The 22,581-nt window shown below is 32.4% G+C and overlaps 5 protein-coding genes across 6 annotated transcripts in view; 2 read left to right on the top strand and 3 right to left on the bottom strand.

Annotated features, from left to right (window-relative positions):
* Positions 1 to 9,107, bottom strand: part of LOC106111180 (glypican-6) — a 57,637-nt gene extending 48,530 nt beyond the window's left edge. Inside the window, exon 1 of the mRNA XM_013293194.1 lies at positions 8,701 to 9,107. Within this exon, the coding sequence (XP_013148648.1) occupies positions 8,701 to 8,920 (220 nt within the window). The 5' untranslated portion in view covers positions 8,921 to 9,107. The remainder of the gene's footprint in view (positions 1 to 8,700) is intronic.
* Positions 9,108 to 9,689: 582 nt separating this feature from the next.
* LOC106111046 (probable pseudouridine-5'-phosphatase) lies at positions 9,690 to 12,831 on the top strand. Its single transcript, XM_013293011.1, has 4 exons — positions 9,690 to 10,028; positions 10,226 to 10,444; positions 10,636 to 10,868; positions 11,251 to 12,831. Exons 1-4 carry the CDS (start codon positions 9,914 to 9,916, stop codon positions 11,425 to 11,427), a joined length of 744 nt encoding a protein of 247 aa, XP_013148465.1. The 5' UTR covers positions 9,690 to 9,913; the 3' UTR covers positions 11,428 to 12,831.
* A 511-nt stretch (positions 12,832 to 13,342) lies between these two features.
* On the bottom strand, positions 13,343 to 14,818 carry LOC106111074 (NADH dehydrogenase [ubiquinone] 1 alpha subcomplex subunit 2). 2 transcript variants are annotated; one of them, XM_013293045.1, is made up of 3 exons: positions 14,625 to 14,814; positions 14,325 to 14,431; positions 13,343 to 13,476 (listed from the first exon to the last, which is right to left on the bottom strand). In XM_013293045.1, the coding sequence occupies exons 1-3, from the start codon at positions 14,705 to 14,707 to the stop codon at positions 13,394 to 13,396; spliced, it is 273 nt and encodes a 90-aa protein (XP_013148499.1). In that variant the 5' UTR covers positions 14,708 to 14,814; the 3' UTR covers positions 13,343 to 13,393. The 2 variants fall into 2 exon arrangements, with proteins under 2 accessions (XP_013148499.1, XP_013148498.1); XM_013293044.1 differs by lacking the exon at positions 13,343 to 13,476 and adding an exon at positions 13,962 to 14,058 and having other exon boundaries at positions 14,625 to 14,818.
* A 1,545-nt stretch (positions 14,819 to 16,363) lies between these two features.
* On the bottom strand, positions 16,364 to 18,568 carry LOC106111204 (DCN1-like protein 1). The gene is made up of 3 exons (XM_013293220.1): positions 18,470 to 18,568; positions 17,738 to 18,337; positions 16,364 to 17,290 (listed from the first exon to the last, which is right to left on the bottom strand). Exons 1-3 carry the CDS (start codon positions 18,470 to 18,472, stop codon positions 17,096 to 17,098), a joined length of 798 nt encoding a protein of 265 aa, XP_013148674.1. The 5' UTR covers positions 18,473 to 18,568; the 3' UTR covers positions 16,364 to 17,095.
* A 408-nt stretch (positions 18,569 to 18,976) lies between these two features.
* On the top strand, positions 18,977 to 22,283 carry LOC106111203 (probable glutamate--tRNA ligase, mitochondrial). The gene is made up of 6 exons (XM_013293219.1): positions 18,977 to 19,439; positions 19,518 to 19,713; positions 19,824 to 20,038; positions 20,601 to 20,716; positions 21,174 to 21,283; positions 21,747 to 22,283. The coding sequence occupies exons 1-6, from the start codon at positions 19,087 to 19,089 to the stop codon at positions 22,281 to 22,283; spliced, it is 1,527 nt and encodes a 508-aa protein (XP_013148673.1). The 5' UTR covers positions 18,977 to 19,086.
* The last annotated feature ends 298 nt before the right edge of the window (positions 22,284 to 22,581 follow it).

The following is a 22,581-nucleotide window of genomic DNA, read 5'->3' on the forward strand; positions in this document are numbered from 1 at the left end:
ATTGTATTGAAATTCGAAACGAGATAAAAACGGTTCTCAGTTGGTCCGAAAACCGGTACTCGTCGGCAATATCGGTTGAGACTTTAATGATCACCTCTTGCTTACCTTAATTGGTACGTACTTAAATATTTACTCCTTTTAAGATGACAAACCGAAATAACAGCACGTACCAAATATACGATTATACATGATGTTCATGTTAAACTTTTTAACCATAACTAAAGAAAGACAATAAAATTCTCTCAAAACAATTCACTAAGGCGGAACTAAGAAAAGTACTAAAACACTGATATTTCTAAAACATTTACTAATTAGGCCTAAAACTGTTACATTGACCTATGTTCCTAAAATAACACATTTGGAAAACGGTCATAGAAAAAGATCTATGGAAATGTAAACGTATATCAAATGAGACACGAATAGAAAATAGGTCGGCGGCATTCATTGAATAATGCAGAATGAAATCGATAGCCCGCCAATAAACGTGACGCGCCGAGATCAGACATCGAATATGAGAGGTTAGGTGTCATGGCCGACGTTTGACATTTGTGCTCCAGAAAAAACAAAAGACAAAGTTAATTAAGATAATTAGGTTTGCCATACGAATTCGTTAGTCGTCTTTTACATAATTGGCATCGGTTGACAAAAGTTGCTAAATATGGTGAATGCAGTTGTTTTTCAAACCGGCACCGGCAGACGGATATCGCTGGGCGCGGCACGACCGGTCCGGGGCAACAAGTCGCCACCTGTCCCGACACTGGAATGTCCGACTGAGAATTAAATCCTTTAATTGCATCAAATTGATGAACTAAAGGTGAAAGATATACACCATCTAGACATAATGACGGAAATCCATGGTTTCTACAATACGGGTTTTGACTCTAGTTTAGGAACCAGGCGCACCACAGCTTCGTAATTTGAACATACTGTCTAAAGAAAAGATTCGAATTATTGTATTACAGTCAACTTTCGCATTAGCTGATTCACATTAAGGTATGTATAACTTAGTAGTTGCTTCAATAACATTTAAAAAAAAATAAAATTAACACGTGATGTAAAGAGTATGCAAAGTTACTCCCGCTACCAAACATCTAAGAATTTTTTTTTATGAATCTCCTCACTTTTTGCACCGAAACTTTTACTATGTTTACCTAATTAGCTGATAATAGAACTATAGTTTCTGGTGAACAAGCCGGATCTTCAATAAACTCATAAGCTTGGTTCATGGCTACCGTGACTCAAACATGGCAATCTAACATTTCAGTAGACTAAACAATTTTGAATAAGAACAGATTTTATACAAAATTTTCTTAATTGTAAACAAAAGAAAAAGACCGTTAAATTATACAAAGTAAAGTTTAAAAGGAAAGAGGTAATATATAAAAATCCTACTTTAGAAAGATTTCTACTAAATTTTATAATCAATGCATCCGAGTTCGAGGGTTAAAGAGAATTCGCCGAATACATGAACTCATTTAATCTGATCGGACACATTGTATTGATTAACAACAGCGATGATTCAAACAGATTACAATTAACAATGTGATTTTCTCTGCAAATAAAACAATTGCTGCAATATATGACTCAACTTGTCACAGCAGATGTAAGAATATAGAGGACAGCAGGTCTAAAATCAACATCTAACGTGTGTTTTAGGCACTACAAGATTAACGAAAGCCAGTCTTGAGATCGCGTTCCGAATCCGGCTCGAAGGACCATATTATTAAAACGCTCCTTATAAATGAGAAGGCAGTTTTTGATAAGACTTTATCCGGAATCGAAATGGTCTGAAAGAATCTAAGACAATATAATTATTTAAAAAGTATTTTTTTACAAGTGTTCGCAGTACGTAGATAAAAAACCGCACTATTTATAGATAATTTTCCAGGAAATATTGCTATAATATTGATCGTAAATATGATAGTCTAGTGGGCCGCGATTCGAGGTCGTGCTCGCAAACCAAGTAATTTACCAAATTGTTATGTCAACCCACGTAACACGTGTATACAACGAAATGTATCCTGCAGCAGGGTTGCCACAAACAGACAAAATCAAACATTGTCTCAAGGAGAATGGAATGAATTTTTTCAAACAATAAGTAAAATTATAATCAATCATTAGTCTCTATCCTTACGGCTTCTTTCGACTTACTACAGATGCATGGCCATGTATCCGTTAGCTACTTTAGCGAATTTAGTAAAAAACTTTACGTTTCACTTTGGACACACCTCTGTAATAAAATATAGGAAACATTAAATGAATAACGATTGCTTTACATAACTAGGGACACCCCTATTTTAAGTAGTAAGCTAATCTGTCTATTAAAGAAGTATAACTCAATCGACTATAACAACGCCACGTTTATGACCTTTGCTCGCAAGCAGGTAAACTAACGTACGTCTATTTTTATTGAGGTCAAGAAGCTCTATATGGAATGCATCAAACAAATAAAAATATTTTTTTTATTGCTAATTATTAAATAATATTGTGGCAGTATACCTAATTGCCGAATCCTTTTCTCTCGCTGCAAAAAAAGGAACGCCTACATTCATTGTCTGTGGCATCCTGTTTCCCGCGTAATTCGAGGGCCTAATTACAGAATAAGTGGTTATGGAATGCGACATAAAAGGTTCTGACATAGCCGATGTACCATTCAACTAACTCGATTGAAAGGGTTCGTATGAAAGCCTGAATAATGGACGCCTAATCGTATTTCGTATGGAGATATTTGCCAAGGATGTTAAGGTTTTTTGTAAAGATTCAAAATGTATTTCGAATTGTTTTTCATATGTCTTTGAACAATGATAATATAAACTGTTGGTTTCTGACTTAAAGTAAACATATCAAAATCTTACCCCCCAAAAGTGTTCGTTTTTTCAGAATTGAAGTCTAAACAGTTTTCCAATCATCATAATCAACTTGCCCTTATCTCTTATGGAGGGTCGGCACAGTATGTGCTGCTCTTCCATACATCTCTATCAGCCGTCATATCGGAATCTACTCTTTTCTTAAGCATATCCTCTTTCACAATCCATCCATACTTTCTTCGGCCTTCCTCTTCCTTTGTAGCCATCCACATTGATTCTTAACACTTACTGGTTTATGTCCCCATCGTAAGTAAGCTATGAAATCATAAAAACTCGATCGCATATAATTTAAATCTATGTAATGTTAAGTGCAGTATGCCAATCGAAACTATTGAAACGTGTGACCGAATCCCTGGGGTGTGAAGTGACATTTTAGTAATCACGCGGTACCTAATCAATAAATATGAGCGCGGGGTCATCGACCTGTAGTGTTTACCCGACACACTGTCGCCTGTCATTTGTCAACCAGTCCGCCCACTGAGCAAACTGTATGTCATACTATTGGGATTTGGTGAGAGCCGATATTCCGGGAATGATACGCTAAACACACGTGCGAGATCGCTTAGTAATTGAACGGACAAACTTCGAAAGCAACTTTCGGCTAAATAAAGTTTTGTAATAAACAAGTGTCACTATGTTTTGAGGTGAATAACCGAAAAATCCTTTACAACTAGTTTGAAATACGTAATAAAAGAATTGCTAAAACCGATGAAGTAGAAAGCCGCGAATCCATTAAAAAAAATAATTTCAATTTTAAAAATCGAATTCATTAAAAAAATAAAAGCTAATTTTATTTAAAAAAATAAATTGAGTTTGAACTCGGGCATCGTTAGTAGGCTGTGATTCTTTTAAGGCGTTAGGCATTGGTAACTTTATTGGCAATAAATCTACGATCCAAATTATAAAACCATTACGTGGGCTGTAGACTAAATTAAACGGAAATTAGTAAAGGTCAAACAATAAAAATATTTCAAAATCAAAATCTTCAATGTTATGTCAAACTAATGAACAAGATGGCCGCCGCGTGGGCTACTGTTTGTATACGATATAGTGGCACAGATTCAATACAAATATTGAACACGTATTAATTACACATGTTACTATGTAATTAAATTACATACACGAGGTTAACCGCAGTATTTTTAAAGATATTTCTTTCTACTATGAACCTTATCGTCAAACGCTTGTGTACTAAAATCAAGTATAAAGAAAGGTTAGATGGATGGATGGATGTTTGTTCGAGTTTGTAGCCTAAACTGCTAAACGGATCTCGATGAAATTTGCCATAGATGTAAAGGATAGAACCTATGTGTTCTTCCAGGCACACTTTTGTTTGTGTTTTAAATTCCACGCGGACAGTCGCGGGTGAAAACACAAATACTTGTTTACGAAATATGATTTTTTGTTCAATATTACATGCAGACAATCCATTTTGTTATATTACTAGCTGTAGCCCGCGACTTCGCCTGCGTAAAATAAAGAAATAAATACATTGCCTATGTTACTCAACTATCATATGTTTTAAAAATTTTAGAAATCGGTTCAGTAGTTTTTGAGTTATTTAAATACATACAAAAATACAAATCTTTTCTCTTTATAATATTGGTATAGGTATAATCTAAAAGTTTAAGGAGCGTGTTGTCAGGACATCCGTTATCTATGGCTGTGAGTCCTGACAGCCGTGATAGATAGGTGGGCTGGGAAAGTGCACAAACAGGATACTCTATCTAACGATAACGACACACATCCTTAAAGTTAAGACATCTTTGGGACCTTTATACTCCACGTTTTTTTTTTATAAAACTTTATAACGACGACAAATTAACTTAAAATTATAACCTTTTTGCTCAAATTCAAAAGATAAAGTAAAATAATTCGCATAGACAATTGTTTTTTTTTTATTTATGTGAGAGAAATATACTTTAGTCGTTAATACTGCCGTAAATTAATAAAGTTGCTTTTATTTTCTTTAAAAAACGGAGACACCAATTTTTATACAGGCATTCCGGCAGAACACGGTAAAGTTTTAGTAGTGCAGTTTCAGACATGTGTGTTGTTGAGTCTGTGGTTTGGCGAGAGTCACTTCTTGACATTTGAAGGCTCACGTCTCGAGCGCAAGTGTCCTACACTCCACTTTCGATGAGTTCACAGACATTTTATCCGCACTTATAATGCATATATTTTAGCATCTATTTCCACTTAGCTAAATGGAAAGGAGCTATTAATTTCTATATTACATCTTAACACCTATTCAAGTAATTTTAGTATTTATTATTGAACTAGCCCTCGTCCGCGACTCCGTCTGTGCAGTATTATAAATACTTAATTAGTCTATGTGTTCTTTAAGACTATGTCGTCTATACCTAATTTCAGTAAGATATTTTCGGCATGGTCTTCTGTTTTACCATACGTATTTTTACAAAGAGAATTTTTTTTTCAAAAATATTCATCAGTCATCTGACCTGAAATAAGAAATAATAAAAAGTCTACAAGTTAATGCAAATCCTCGACAATAATAATTTACGATCGTGGTCGGTAGAGAATTTGCTATTCAATAAATTAATATGCGTATTGCTGCATCTAATTTAACAATTTACAGCACGTTAGTAATAAATCGTGAGTATGACGTATATCCTCTTCCTGCAAGTGCGGAGATCGCATAAGGCTTACCACTTGTCAGTTAATATGACTACAAAGCCTGACAGATGGGCCCGCGTATCGAGTTATACAAAACCATTTGCATGCCGCGGGTTAGGGTTGTAAACCATGCAAAAAGTTCTAACAAAAAAAAAACAAGTACACCTAACGTGAAATTTCTTAAGTACGAATTGCAATTTTTTTTTCATATGTACATTTTCATACAACTAATCTGCACATTTACTACTAGTAATATAATTTCATAGCTATATATAAATTCTGCCAATTTATTACAAACAAATAACTTGTTTGTCACTAAAATAATAAGTAAATCTGAAATGTAACAGTCGGTTGATATTCGTACAACATTATAACATTAACATTACGGGCAACCCTATTCGTAATAAGCATGCAACACTCGCAAGGCGGCATAACGGACGAGTTGTCGCCGACCGCGCCATCGCTTGCGAATATATTGCTAATAATTAAATAACGAAGCTTCTTAAAGGACATGTATGCACGTTTACTACCGGAAAAGGATGTAATGAATCATTGATATTATAATTCACCGTACATGATCGGTTGTTTGCAGAACACACGATTTTTTAAACATTCAAACTTTTTTTTACTCTATATTGTGCCAAAGACACGAGGAATTGACTGACGTAAATGACGAATTGATCGATTCGGAGGACGAAAACCTGTTGTACTGGTGCTTTTAATGATACCACGATTTCTAAATTTTCAAAATAAAGATATTCTTCACAGGTGGATTCTGCAAGTGACTTTTCAGAGAGATTTATCGCTAGTACAACTGGCATGAGATAAAGTATGTTGGGGAATACCAACTGTAAAGATATAAAAATGAAGATATATTTAGGTGTTCTATAAAATTCGTGGACGGCCTTGATTGGCGATCGCCGATCGAGGTGGGTTGAAAAAGTCTGCTTCGATTTAATTTATATCTTTAAATATTAAAGCATATTGATTAAGTATTCACTTTAGACTGCTATTTTAATTTAAATAACGAAAACAAGATTCTTTGTGCATCATAAATGGATACCATGTTGAAGCCGGAATGAGATTTAGGTTCAAAGCTACTTTGGTCTAGTCTAGACAGTCGTATTGAACCTGAATTGTAGTTAACTTTTTTAGTAATTACCGATACTGCTACCGACTATCGTAGGCTACCGTAAGCTGTGTGGTGAGTCGAATCGAATAATAAACGCATTTGTCGAGAATATCTCGGCCAACTGAAACCGTATCGAAGTCAAGTCAGACTTCGTTCGACTCTCGCCTACGTAGCCCATTACCTGCCAACCGCTGCGTGCTTTTAACTTTAATAGCACTTCCTCACTTTCATCATCAAACAAATTCCAACTTTACACTATTACAATAGAGATGAATCTTGTTGTAAAACTCGTTTAATCGTAAAGCTAAAGCCTCGTACGAATCAGTTCGCACAAATGTAGGTGTATTTATGTAGCAATGCATTTCATAACAACGCCCACTGCGTCAAATACACCCACGAAATATAGACCTCTTTTGGGCCAAACTTATCTTAGTAACTGATTTAAGATTAAATCAATTGCGTAAAACGGTTTTATAATGTTTTAAAAACGAAATTATATAGACTAATATTATAAATCTGAAAGTTTAGATGGATGGATGTTTGTTAGAGTTTGTAGCCTAAACGGCTTAACGGATTTCGACGTAATTTGGCATAAATGTAGAGGATAGTCTGGAAGAACACATAGGCTACTCGGTTTTCTTATTTTTTAATGTCACGCGAACGGAGTCGCGGGCGAAAGCTAGTAAGCTATAATTGTGATTGTAGAGAGGTCATAACTTAATACAGTTTTGTAGTGACACCTTATGTAGATAAACATATGGTAAAAAAAGCAATGAGCTCATCAGTGTGTCTTACTTATCGAATGATATTCCTTATGCGTACAAGGTCTTAGGACGTGCCCTTAGTTACCGAGCTCTATAAATAAAACGTTATCCAGAGATCAGATAAAAGTTATTTCAATAAGTAATTTAAGACTTTTTAGGTGAGAGGCTATACAAAATAAATTAATCGCCCAATAGGTATTAGATCAGGATTTTCGATTAATGTCCATCCTTAGATCAGTTCAAAGATGATTGATGAAAAAAACTAAGTAAAAATTTTATTTTAAAATCGATTAAAAGAATACAGTTAATTTTATCTTAATTTCTATAGTATGCAAAGATCTCTATTAATGGACTTGAAACATGGTACTTTCTGCTTTTTTCATTTTCGCCATTTTGCCGCTGACGATTGCAATTGATGATGGGAGAAGTGGCAAGGATTCAAACTAATAATGTAGAAAGAATTAACTACCACTAGGGGGCTTTTAAGTCGAAACGAAGAAAATGTTGTAATTTCCAACAATGACCTATCTATTTCTCAAGATCAGTGATCATATGCCTCATTTCAATTCAAAATTCGAACACTGGCTACATTTCGGTTGAAATAACGTCAATTCTGTGAATTGTTCACGTATAAAACACAACTCTTGTCTTGACTTGTTTAACCTCCAGGTAAATGTACCTTAGATCCTTATCGCAGGGGGTTCTACATTTCTTGAATAACAATAGCTACCGGCCCTTCCCTTCCCTTACGATTCCGTTACTAATAAATATCTTAAAACTATCACCGTATCGCCGATAGGTTATAAAGATTATTTTGTCACTATTGCATTATTATTTTTTAACGCATCTTTATGTTTCTTTGTCTACCCACATGTCCCCATAAATCAATACAATAATTAAATAGAAACCATTCACAATTTAAAGATTGTGCTGGTATGGTGCATAAGAAAAATAAATCAAGAATTAAAATAAAAAAAAAATCGCTATCGAGTGGGTAGTTAAATATTTCAAAGTTTGCGTGTCAATATTCAATTTTGAATTATTCCAACGTTCTAAATTATAGTTAGTATTTTTCTTTGTGCATTGTAAGTTATTAATGTTGCTTTTTTCATTTAATCGGGTAAAAATAATTACTGACTGCGCTCTTGCATGCCGGCGGCGCGCTTTAAATAGAAATTACTATTTTTTGTACTGAATGTACATTGAACAGCAACTCATAGTTATTCGGAAGTTTTTTAATCTATATTTATCTTCATTAGGCCGCTATCAGTCCCTGTAAAAGATAGCGCGTGATTCTCACCTGAGTTTGCCTGCTCTTGTATATCAACATCCAACAACACTCCTTTCTTTTCGAAGAAAGTTTTCACTTTAGCACAGGATGTCTCAGTGTCCGCGGATGACACAACAGCGAATAAACTCGCAACTATCACCAAATACAATATTTGGTTCTTTATACTCGATCCAAAAATCGATTTTTTGTTAGGGGACAGTTTCACACAACAACACACGTTCACAGCCATGTTCACGCGATTTAATTTTAGACTGTTCTAAAATATACTGTACAAGGCGTACCATAAATAAAAATAAAAGTATAGTTAAATTTTCTTTTAACTTAACTTTTCAAATATTATGCACGCCATTCAAAAAAACGCAACAACTCAACTGCGATCCATGACGATCGCAGGACGACTGCCGCCGACTGAAGTGTGCTGAAAGCCGGAAAGTTATAACTTAACTACTATTGTTGCCACTGTAACAAAAAAAGTGATTGTTACTTAGTTCCTTTCGTATTTTGCAGTAAGAAATATATTATTAAGAAATAGATTTGAACGGTTTAAAAACAGTCACCGCTATGAAGTATTTGTTTTGCTTTTGAAGTTATTTAAAAGACAATACTAGCAACACACGGCATTTTGTCCTTTTCTAATCGTACAAATAGAAAGAGATAAATAATAATTTGTCTGAACGTACACAACTGTGAAAATATTTTTCAGTACAGTAGAGTACTAACTAAAATGATGTCCTGCAGATCATGGTTCGCTTAAATGAAACAGATCAATTAACCGGCTCGCAAAACATCTCGGTTTGGACCTGCATTGAGATCTGAGATATAGTTTTTAAGCTACGAGTCATCGGACTGTTTGTAGCTCGTTGGCTCCATAGCTATTAGTTACAGAACATCATGTTAAGCTGACAAAGTTGTGAGTTGTTTACTTGGTGGTTGAGCTACAGCTCAATAGATCAAACTGTGAGCTGACCTGTTAAGTTGTTTAGAGCAGATTTACACACGTCTATTTTTCAGGTCATATTTTGATAATCAACCATCAACTTGTCATAGTATTTACTTCACAATTTAATTTCAACATACACATTTAAAATAGCCTAGCACTGCTATTCGTCGCTTAATGAAGTATTTTATTATTTGATAGCGACCGCTACATGGTGGACGTAAATTGTTAATTCAGAAAACACTATTTTAGTCACGTTTATATAACATTTTGTGTAGTTTCAAAATGAGAATTTATTTGTTACAAAGTGTATCAAAAACGATCGGAAGGAGATTTTTAGCAACACATAATGTAAGAAAAGTAACTCATTGCATTTTCGATATGGACGGTCTTCTGTTAGGTAAGTAACTATGTAAATGCGCTCGACCTTTTCGATTGTTGTCAATGTTAATATATTGAAGGTTATATTTACGCTGTATATCAATTTGATTGTATAATCACTTTTATGTTTATAACAAAAATTCAACTTTTTCACAATGTAATTTACAATACAACTTATGTAAAACTTGACAAAACACATCTCATTTCGTTTTGTAGATACAGAGCAAGTGTATAAAAAGATGCTAACTCAGCTTTGTGCGAACTATGGGCACAAATACACAGATGAGCTGATGATGAAGGTGCTCGGTGGAACGGAGCAGAGGTTATCAGAGATTCTATGTAAGGAGCTGAAACTTCCTGTCTCACCTCATGAATTTAGGGATCAGTTGCTGAAGCTTGGAGACACTATGCTAGCTGGAACACCTTTATTAGATGGTAAAACACTTATTTATACTTTATTGACTTTTATCTGGTTTAATTTAAGAATAACTTTTAAGTCCGTTTGAATTATTACTCTTTTTAATATGATGAGTTTTTGGTATGTACAATGTTCTTGTTGCTAGAGAATTTAAATGGATTTCTTTTCTTATTAGCTTTACAAATGAATTATTTGTATCAATTTCCAGGTGCTGAAAGATTAATTCGTCACCTGCACAAAACTCAAGTACCCTTCGCATTAGCAACATCATCAAGTGAACGCTCTGTACAGACAAAGATTGCTAGCTACAAGGAATTGTTTAGTTTATTCAACCATATGGTAATGGGAAGCACTGACAAAGAAGTCAAATTTGGAAAGCCACATCCAGATATATTTCTTGTAGCTGCATCCAGGTTTCCGGACAAACCTGATCCTTTTAAGGTACAAAATCCTGTTTTTATTTATTTAAATAACTATAAGGATTAAGTATAAGGTTTTCAATACTAATATTATAAAGCGGAAAGATTTGTATTTCTGAATTTTTTATGTATTGAAATAACTCAAAAACTAACGGGCCATAATTCTATCACTAATAAAAAGCTACATTACCAATAACAGAGGCTATATTATTTATTATGTCATAGTTTCAAGCAAGTAAACTCGCTAGAAATAGCTAGTCATAAATATTTGTTAAAAAAATTTCAATAGGTTTACTTAATCAACCGGGTAAAATATTAATAAAAGTTGCGAAGATCAATATTACTTATTTTGATAAAGGTGTTCATCTTTGTATTGATAATTTAATATTATTTTGTTGTTTCAGTGCTTAGTATTTGAGGATTCTCCACATGGTGTGACTGCTGGCATTGAGGCAGGCATGCAAGTAGTCATGGTACCCGACCCACATCTCGATAAACAACTAACTAAACATGCTACCATTGTTCTCCCAACATTAGCAAAGTTCCAGCCGGAGATATTTGGCTTACCAGCATTTCAATGACTGTTTTGTAAATTAATGCTTATTGGAACAATTTTTCGAGATAATTGTAAACAGTTTTTAGGTAAGTGGGTTCTGTAGATTTCCAAAAAAAACATATTTTTAATAGAAAGGAATTTTTCCTGATGTTGGTACTGACTAGAGTTACCAATAAAGTTTATGATAAAAGTGGGACTTGTTGCCCAATTTTTTAATAAGTGTTAAGTAGTCATGTAAATATGGCTTTTGATTTCAGGTTATTCTGACACTATGTAGGTTGTAGTTTTTCATATGTTTTATGTCTGAATTTTAAATGACATCTTGTTCATTAACACATTTTATGCTGAAACTAAATTCGCAGGACGAATTGTTGACACCATATTAATACAAAAAAGGGGACAACACTTTTATCTCTATAGGACATCTATGTTCTTTATGTAGTTACTTTTGTATATTGTGAACTGTTTCTCAGTAAACTAGCTTATCCATAGTGTGAAAATGATCTGATATTTGGAAACTAATTTACAATGGTGTTTTTAAATGAAATAATTGGTTTATATTTGCTTAAAAGTATTATTTGTGTAGAATAGTTTTGTAAACAGAAATAGAATTCTGAATGGATAAAAGATAGATTGTATTAGAACATGTTAGTTTTACTGTAGTTTGTTTTGTTGATTGGCTCACCAGTCAACCTAATGAAAACAACCGATTATATTGTTATCTCTTTTACTCTATTTGAATAAATAAGGACAATGATATAAGTCAATGCAATAAAATGTAAAATCATGTAATATGTTAAAATTTTTATACTTTTGTAGGGATATTCTAAATCTTATCACAGTACCAAATAGGGGTGGCATTGATTAAATTTTTTAAGGTCAAAATCATAGAAACTTGATCAAAAGCAATAACTTTTGTCTAAATATGTTTTGTTACTTTAGATTTCATCAATGAATTGTGTTTTGTAAAAAATATATTGTATTTTTAAGTAAATATTTTTTTTATAATTTCAAATATTTTAGCTGATACAATTTGTATAATTGTCCACGTTTGTCGACTTTTCGTAATTGTGTTAAATATTTCTATTTTTTTAAATAGTCAGATTAATTACTAAAACCAAGTGATTTTAATGTTCAATAGTTTTTTTTACTCTTTTGGTTGTGAATACTTTAATCTCATAATAACAAATATGTCAATATATTCATTGCCATTTTTAATATACATAATGCAAAATATCTTTTTTTTAATAATAGACAATTTAATTGCATGTGATAGTATATAGAAAAATGTTTTATATTTGTTATGTTTACATGTGTAGTTTAAAGTGAAAATAAGCATAATAAATTATTTATACAAGCAATGGTGTATTATTGCATCCTTATTAGGATGATGGAAATATACAATTTAAATAAAAGAATTTTTACAGTGGTTCGCTCGGTGTAATACCACCACACAGAAAACAGGCGTGAAGTGGAAGCAATTCCGCGTTTCGTCTGATGAGTGTGGTGCCGGAAGCCTAATTTGAGTCCCTTTCCATTTGCATCCTTTTCTTAAGAGCAAAGGATGGAAAGAAAAGCTGGATTTGACGGTGGAGGAGACGCATGGGATGGGGAAATGTCCACTTTATGTGCGTCTCCTCCGTCAATTAAGGGTAGGCAACGTATCTTTAAATGCGGATGTTTATGGGCAGCGATTAATTTCCCTTTCGGTAGATTCAGGTCGCCGCTTGCTCATTTGCCACATTATATTATAAAAAAAAAGAATGTTAGAGTAACCATAAATTTATAAAAACCTAGTTATTTTGAATATTAATTTGGCCCTTAGTCAAACCATTTACTGTGGTTTCATTAGACACATTTTTTACTATTACTAAAAAAAAATACAAATAAAATCTTATATCACATAGATGTAAAAGTATTCTGTAAATGTAAATACAACCAAGTTTTCTAAATACTATAATATTAAAATAATTAGATTAAAACAAAACAAATCATTTAGCTAATTTTTGCACTTCATTGAGAACATCATCTGCCTTCATATTTGTTAAAGGAGTGCTGCGCTCTTCACCCTTTTCTGGAAATTAAATTATAATATTAGATATTGCAAACAACACAGTGAATACAACATTAAAGGTCTGTCCCACCACTGGCTGAGGCTCAGATAGCTTAAAAATGACGTCACTGTCAGATAAGGTAACAAAATCCGATATTTCCACCACATATTTTACATGTTGGATTGTTACAATTTGGTGGAACAGGCCCGTACATACTAAACAATGCTCAATTCTGACTTTGAAATAGATCTACAAAACTTAAAATGTCACATAAGTACCAACATAAATAATATTTACTGAAGTTACAAGAATATTTAACTCAACCATTTTCTACATACATGGATCATACTTTACTTGTATAAGAAATTTGATATTTTCAATGTAATTTTTAAATAATAAAATACTATTGCATTAAATACTAAATATCAGTCAAATGTCTATTTTAACATGGGTTTAACCGTTTTGAATTATTTTACTAAATATTCAAATAATAATTTTGATTAACCATTCAATTTAAATAATATTATTCAACTTCAGTATGATGCTATAGACTTGTTCACATTTCAAATCTGTTAATGGCTCACAAAGTTCACGTCCTCGCTCTGTGGAAATTGCGAATAAATTAAAAAATTCAAACTTACAAATTACAATACAATGTTTAAGATATTGTTATATTACAAGGATTAAAGAACATGAAAATATATTCACTAATAAAAAAATCACATAAATGACTTAAAGCACATATTTTGGGTTCAGTAACATAACATTCATGAAACATTTTGTTATTAAATGGCTCTGTTCAACGACACTTAAACATATCAATATAAGGTACATTGTTTAATTGTTTTAAGGAAATAATTTCACCTACCGTATCTAGCCCAAATGCGAGGTTGAACTCCTTTGCATTCACGAATCAAAATTGGAAAGTTAGGATTTGTCTTTTTTATGTTCACATAACATTTTTGGATGAATTCCCTGAAACAAAAACTTTTTTAAACGACGATGTTACTCTTTACTCCACCTAGTGTATAATAAAGGGGTTAATGCACAGTCCTTTAAGTAAATGCTAAAACTTCTCATAGTTTCGGCATATATAAAATATATAACCCCTCAGGGTTGTTTATGCTAAGAAAAAAAGGTTAGAAAAGATTTATGTAATCAAATATACCTGACTCCAGCGGACTGCGGGCTTGTCTGACACAAATGAATCCTTAGCTCCTTTAGTCTTCCACCTAGACGCACGGCCGACATTTTTAAAGTATTATTAAGTTACAATTTCCAATATTCTAATTGTATTTAAATATCAATCTATTACGATTTTCTCCAGCTGTCATGAAAATAACTGGAATTGACAATGACAATGACATTGACATTAGCTTTCTTCAGTTGTTTATGTTTTAATTTCTCTTGTCACGTTCTGCCATTGCAGAGAAAAGATTTACTTTTCATACTTATTCATTAATTTTGATGAATCAAATTAATTATGTTGAAACATGATAAAAAAATAATGTTATAATTTTATCAACCAATGTTTATAAAAAATATTAAGAATTTACTTAGTATATTCATGAGCATGGAAATACTGAACGCTGAAGAATATTTCTGTACTTTTTCAAGAACGAGAATACAAGTCGTAGCGTTTTATCTCATGGTTACATTTTATGCAGGGATCCCATCACATCCATTTAAATTACTAACAACTCCCTGATATTCCGATGTGTTGATGCTTTATAATGCAAAGGTATAAAGAAAAAGCTTTGTCGGTGGCGCTGTGGTTCCTGGTTCCCGCCTTATTTTTCTACTTTCATACATGCATATATCCGGAGTTTTGACGAAACACAGCGTAATGCAACTAATACAGATCAGTGTGACTAAAGCCTAGTCACCTAACTCTATCGGTAAGCCACAGTGGGGTTATTTGAGACGACGAGTTAAGGAAAACTTAAGCATAGTAGCAGATACTTCTATGTTTATTGTTTTTAAATGACCATTTTTCAAAACTTGGATATATTTTTTTAAATATGGGATTCACATTATTAGTAAAAGACTAATTTAAAGTAACAATTTAATGTAATTAATTTTCAATACATCAATTTATTTTTGTACATTAAGTCTAAGTACGAATTTATTTTCTATGATCTGTCTTATTTCATCTATAAAAGCAACAGTATTTTTTTTAATTGTTTAAAAATATAAGACACTTTAAGCCAATAGCCAAAACAGATGATAGTTACATTCAGGCACATTTTTACATACTAATAAAATTTGTTCACTTCTAAACTTTAATCGAGATTTTTCATGTTTTTGATTTAAAATACATTTCGAAATTGTTATAATAATCACAGATCACGCTTTCAATAACCATATTATTCTACATGTTTATGTTCCTTTTTAGTGTAAGTTTTAGATAAATTCTTTCATGCATGCTGGTTTCTTGTATGTTTTGTTATTAAAGTTGGTGTACCAAGGAAAGATATTAAATTTAAAAGAAACAAGTAATTTTAATTAATTGATCAATGTTAATATCTTTGCAAATTCAAAATTAGTACCAACAATATATTTATACTTCAAAGATCATATTAAAAAACTTAAATTTTGCTGCTTTGAATATACGAATATTTTTTGATCAGATTGTCCAATACAAACTATGGGTAAATAGGTAAAATTTAACCATCCATTGAATTTAAGTTAGAAACTGACCAGTTCAACTGTCCATTTAGTGCTTTAAGTTTGCAAAAAAATGTCTTTGCTTACAAAGAGCTTTTAAACCAAGTTTTGCAAGCAACTAGTAAAAAGTCCATTCTTGTACAATTTCTTTGTCTTAACATTTCTAATTAATATTTACGTTTATAGGACTTTTATGTTTAAAAGGTGATTTTATTATTAAATAGATTAAATGAACAAAAGTATCAACAATCAATTGTATATTTGCATTAATCAATTGTTAAAATTGGTGTATGTGAAAATCAAAACAGAAAACTATGCTATAATTAGGAAAATTAAAAAAAAAGATATACCATTAACATGTATATACATATTTACATAGTGGTTTGCTTCAATGTGGTTAGAAAACACAAACTATATAATTATTAAATGGTTTCACGCATTAAACAATAAACTTACGTCATTTCAAACAAAAAAAACAGATTTCTGAATTAACTGAGGATACAAATGGATATAACAAAACAGAACAAATAATTCCTCTAAAAAGGTGATTGTAAATTTAACTTTAATTTACTAGATTGCTTAAATTTTTAATAACTTGACAAAATTTTTATGTCCAATAAAATCCATTCTATACCTAACTTACAATTTTTAAACTTTATCACACGGTGACAAAATACGTAAAAACCTATTTATTGCAATGAAAGTTATTTAAAAGGGAGGTAAAATCTACAAGTAACGGACGAATAGAACAAGACTGTATGGGTAATAAATAAAAACACCATTGCAAGCAGTTCCGCATTAAAGTTCCGAGCCTACCGCGTCCACTGCACAATTCAGATTTAGTCAGCTAGAAAATTCGAAGAACAGGACGAAGCGAGATAGATTCATCCGTATTCCACTACACCGGACTTGTACTTGTGTCTGAACACTGGTTATGTTCGCTTCGAGCTGTACAATAGATTTCAGTGTCAGCTAGCCGGACGCTGGCTCTAGGGCTGTGACCCCATCCGCTGTTAAACCTTGCTTTTGACACCATTCTACGAAATCATCGATGAGAACTGGCCAGGCACCTTCCGCATCATAGTTGCTCATTCCGTCATCTATTTGTGTCGCAAAGTCAAGTAGGAGATTCCATGTGTCTTTAGGAATAGACCTTTTATGATGCTCCTGAAATGTAACGTTAATGGTGTTTTATGAAAATTTTAAGGTTTTATATTTAGACTTTTATTTGGCTCATGCATGCATAGAAAATAAATCAAGAGAATTCTCCAGATAGCTATCAGATAGTCCAAAAGTTAACAACGAAATAACTATATTTGATAGAGATTTTTAAATATCTTCTTTATTCAGTAAAATAAGTATTAATAATTATGCAGAACTTTCTTTATCAAATAGAACCACTTAAAGGGAATTTCATAGTTATGTAAGTTAGTATTTCAAATGAATTTGATAGCAAAAATTTATTGTAATAAGCCGATTAGAGGATTTCGCTTAGACACTATTTTTTTCATTAGTACCATGATAATAATCCCTGTAATATTCAAAATTGCTTAAACATTTGTTATAGTATGGTTTAAGTTATTATAAAATTTCTAATAAGATTTGTCAACTTACCGTAAGAAATTTACACCAAGGGTCTAAAAATTTAAACCTCCCACGAAGCACAATATTCCAATAAGCCACAGCCATATCTAGCTCTAATCCTTTCTGACCAGGGTTCTTAGCATAATTAAATGTAAAATGGTAAAAATCTTTGAATTTATTTGGATCTTTGATTTCCAATTCAAGTGTTGGTAATTTAGCTTTTAATTTTTCTATGCTGTCTACGCCCAGCTCTATGAGGCCGGTTGTAAATTCATCTTTAGTGAACTCGCATTGCACTGCCGCTTTACATTTCCATGCTATTATTAAAACTAGTATAGATTCCGGACTAAGGTTTAGGTCTTCTAGGAACTTCATGACACCATCTACAGTTATCTTATCATTTTCCTGCTGATCTCTATACTTATTGAACAGTTGATCAACTCTTTTTCTGTCAACAGCAAATTTGCCAGAGTCTTTGTAATATGCGTCGGGGTTCTGAAAATAGTTGTCACTGGCTAAGTCTAATTTCCAATCGTTTTGCGAAAGGCAATAAATGGCTGTACTCTCACTCGTTTGCGTAAACGCGACGAACTTCCTTACTTTATCTCTCTGTGATGATTTTAATTTATTCTGAAAAGAAAACGGAGTAACGTCATAACCTCAGAATATTGCTAACTGTCAAATGCCTAGCGCCAAAGTTATTATTAAAAATACTATGTTTTGTAACGAGGGAAACAATATTTTACGACTATTGTTACAAACCATTTTCGTAAGATTATTGTTAATTCTATTAATGACTTTCACTAGTTTCACTGTTATTTCGACATTAGAGCTAAAATCACAGATTAAAATAAATAACAATCACAGACAAATTAAATGTTACCATTTATTTGATTGCCGCCAAAAACTATAGATTATAAAATGTGTACCCAGACAAAATAATTTATGATAAGCAATGTTAACATATTGAAAGAACACCCAAGCTTGTAATATCATTGTTTAGAAACGAGTTTTTTTTTAGTCTACAGTTTGAAGTACCTAGCAGTTTAAATTCCAAATGTGAAGCATTTTGTAACTCATTAGAATATTCTAAACTACATAATAACCGTTATTTCTTATGAGTAGGTGTAAAAATTAGGGATGGGAAGATTTCGATTGGTCTTTATTTGTTTATTATTTTATTCACAATAATGTAACAAGGAATGTTTTTTTAAGTTAAGAAAAGGTTTTGTAAAGGGCAACAAATGAGGAATTGTCAAATCATAGAAATAAAAACAGCTGATTATGACGGAACGAAAAAGAAAGAAAAATATTATGAAACATTCATAATATAAAGGTGATTTTTTCGTAAATAAAATTAAGTGCAACTAAAGAAAAGTATGCCGAACGTTAAAATGGTGAACGTTGTTGTGAAGAGTTTATTTATACCTTCGTATAACTTATATCGGACATTGAAAACTGTTTGCCCGCGAGTTAGATTTGCGCCTAGTCCCACAGGTTATTTACATTTAGGTGGTTTAAGGACCGCTCTTTATAATTATTTATTTGCGAAATCACGCGGCGGTATATTTATTTTACGGATAGAAGATACAGATCAAACTAGAAAAGTGCCGGGTTCGGTAAATGCTCTTGTAAAGGATTTAAATTGGGCAGGCGTTGAATATGATGAAGGACCGGAGAAAGACAGTCAATATGGACCATATATTCAAAGTGAACGATTGAACATATATAAGTATGTTATTATATAGATTTATTAAATTTCCCTTTTTGATATTACTGTTTAAAATCATATGTTTTACCTTTCTTTCAGAGACCATATAACTAAATTACTTGACAATGGATCAGCATACCATTGCTTCTGTACAGAAAGGAGACTTAATATATTGAGGAGAGATGCTGTTAAGTTGCAAAGAGTGCCTAAGTATGACAATCGGTGCAGGCATCTAACACGGGAAGAGGTCAAGGAAAAGTTGAAGTCGGGAATCCCTTATTGTATTAGATTTAAGGTAAAATAACTCTTGTAATAGTAAGAGTTCAGGCTGTTTTCTTTAATTTCAAAGAGGCACATAATACCTTAATCTGTTAAGAGTTAACTATACAAGTTTTGTAATTACAGCTTACTTCAGATGTCCAGTATTACGAAGATATGGTGTTTGGTAACATAGCTTATGATGTATCTCTTAATGAAGGCGATCCAGTACTCATAAAAGGAGATGGATACCCAACATATCATTTTGCGAATGTTGTCGATGACCACCTTATGGGTATTACTCATGTATTACGCGGAGTGGAGTGGCAGATATCTACAACGAAACATTTATTGATCTACAGGTAAGAGTTACCATAACTGAAAAAGCTGTTAAAAACATAGTTGTTTATTGTCAAAAATAATAATGGAACCGGAAAGTTTGATTTAACAATTTCAATTTCATTTTGTGTAAATAAATTAGTTTTGCTCTCTACTTTATTTGTGATGAATTGATAAGAATTAACAAGTCTTTGTTGTAAATCTGAGCCAAACAAATCAATATTTATTGAATTGTTTTGGACACATGTTAACAAACATTCAACAAACCAGTGCGACCTTCAATGTTAAGCTGGAGGCCACATCAGCTGAGCATTATTTTGGCAGAGAAGGGTTTTTACTTTTTTTAATTTATTAATTAGTTCTGTAAATTTCGTTTTTATGAGTTTGGTTTTTTTGGCCAATAACTTTTTTTTACTTTATTAATTAGTTCTGTAAATTTTGATTTTATGAGTTTTTGTTTTAGCTTTTTTTGGCCAATAATAGTGTTTTTTTACTTTATTTCTTCAACCAAACTTTCGCATACTAGTATGATATACAGTTTTTCTTCACATTTGAAATGTGGGTTTGCGTTTTATCTACTTTTAGAGCTTTCGGGTGGATACCACCAGAATTCGGTCACTTACCACTGATCGTGAATTCAGATGGTACAAAACTAAGCAAAAGACAGAGTGACGTCAAAGTGGAAGATTATAGGAGGAATGGTAAGTAAACCTATAGTGGGCACTTAAACGGTACAGCGCCATCTAGTGATGAGTTATAAAACTATATTTTATTAGCAATTTGCTTTATAACACACAAACACTAGCTGTTGTCCGCGACATCGTCTACGTTGAATTAAAAAACAATATAAAGTATAGCTTACATTACTCACAGATAAATTACTTTTCTAATGGTGAAAGATTTTTTAAAATCCATCCAGTTGTTTTTGCGTTAATCATAGTAAAATCCTAAAATATAAATCTTTACTCTTTGTAATATTAGTAAAGACTAGCTGGTGGTCGTGACTTTGTCCATATGAAATAAAAAATTAGTAAAAATCATAGCCTATGTTTCAATGATGAAAGATTTTGGTATCATTGACATATATTGTCATCTCTACATTTTCAAAGGGAACGAAAGAGACGGCATGTACAGTAAACACTTGTGTGCAATTTGCAGGTATTCTTCCGTTAGCTTTAGTGAATTACATAACATTATCTGGCGGCGGCTTCGAGCATGTCGTCGGCGAAGGAATTCGCCTGAAGACAATGGAGGAATTAACTCAAGAGGTAAATTCATAAAGCAATAGTTTTTATGTAACTGGGTATAGTTCAACACAAATTTTATGACGGCTTTACAATTTATTTACACCGTAAATGAAATAGTGTGAAAACATATAACATGAATGTAAGTGTAGGGCTTTTTAGTAATAGATTTATTCAAGAATATTCTGTGATTGCTGCCTGCTTACATAATTAAGAAGTGTGTGTTTACGCTTTATTATATTAGTTACTACATGTTGCACGTGTCGTAACCCTCTAAAAATAAATAAAAACATAGCCTATGTCACTCATTGATAACCTAATTTTTTAATGGTGAAAGATTTTTTGAGTTAGAGCCAGTAGTTTTTGAGTTATCTTAATACATAGAAAAATAACGAACCTTTCTTTAGAATATTATTATTTTTATATATTATTATTATGTTTTTTTTTTGTTGATTAGAATTAAGTTTTTTCAATGATAAAATCCTAGTTCCAGATAAACAGGATCTCGTCACATCCTAGTCGTTTAAATCCAGATTTACTAGAGGAATGCAATCGATTGGAGATAAAACGGCAACTCCAAGACGTCACACTATCAGAACAACTGGTCGATAATTTGCAAGAATTAATAAAAACCACTTATCCAGAACACAATTTAAATGTTTCCAAAGAACATGTAAAGAATATATTAAATTGGGCCACATCTAGAATAACAAGAATAGAAGAATTAGTTTCGACAAAATTCGCATTCATGTGGATTCTCCCGACCATAGACAAGATGGACATAGACAATCAATTATTGGAGAAGTTAGTTCAGAATTTGGAGAAAATAGAAATCTTTGAAGAAGACTCCCTCAAGAATAATTTACGAAATTTCTCAGAAGAGAATAAAGTTAAATTTCCGGCGCTGATGAAAATGCTGAGATCAGTTCTCAGTGGGTTAAAGGAAGGTCCAGGGGTCGCGGAAATGATGCATTTATTAGGGAAAAATCAATCTTTAGAAAGAATAAAAGCTGTTATACGATAAGCTTATCTTTTTTTATTTTTTTCCCTAAACCATTAGAAAAGCACGGATTTTTCATTATTTTTCCGGAATATCTTTAAGTCTCGAAGTAAACATAAACAATAAGTTGAAAGGTGGATGGGGGTTATGACCCCCATGAGCTGGTCAAGTCAAGTCAAGACCTTGACAAAATATGTAAATATATTTTGTCAAACTCTTGACCTGACTACGACTATGTGACCCCCCCCCCCCACTGGCGTCGCTATAAGTTTCGTGTTAAAGAAAAATGTATACTTTAACTTGCTTTATTCAGTAAAATGCT

This window comes from Papilio polytes, unplaced genomic scaffold, assembly GCF_000836215.1.
Source record: "Papilio polytes unplaced genomic scaffold, Ppol_1.0 DF824180.1, whole genome shotgun sequence".
NCBI lineage: Eukaryota > Metazoa > Arthropoda > Insecta > Lepidoptera > Papilionidae > Papilio > Papilio polytes.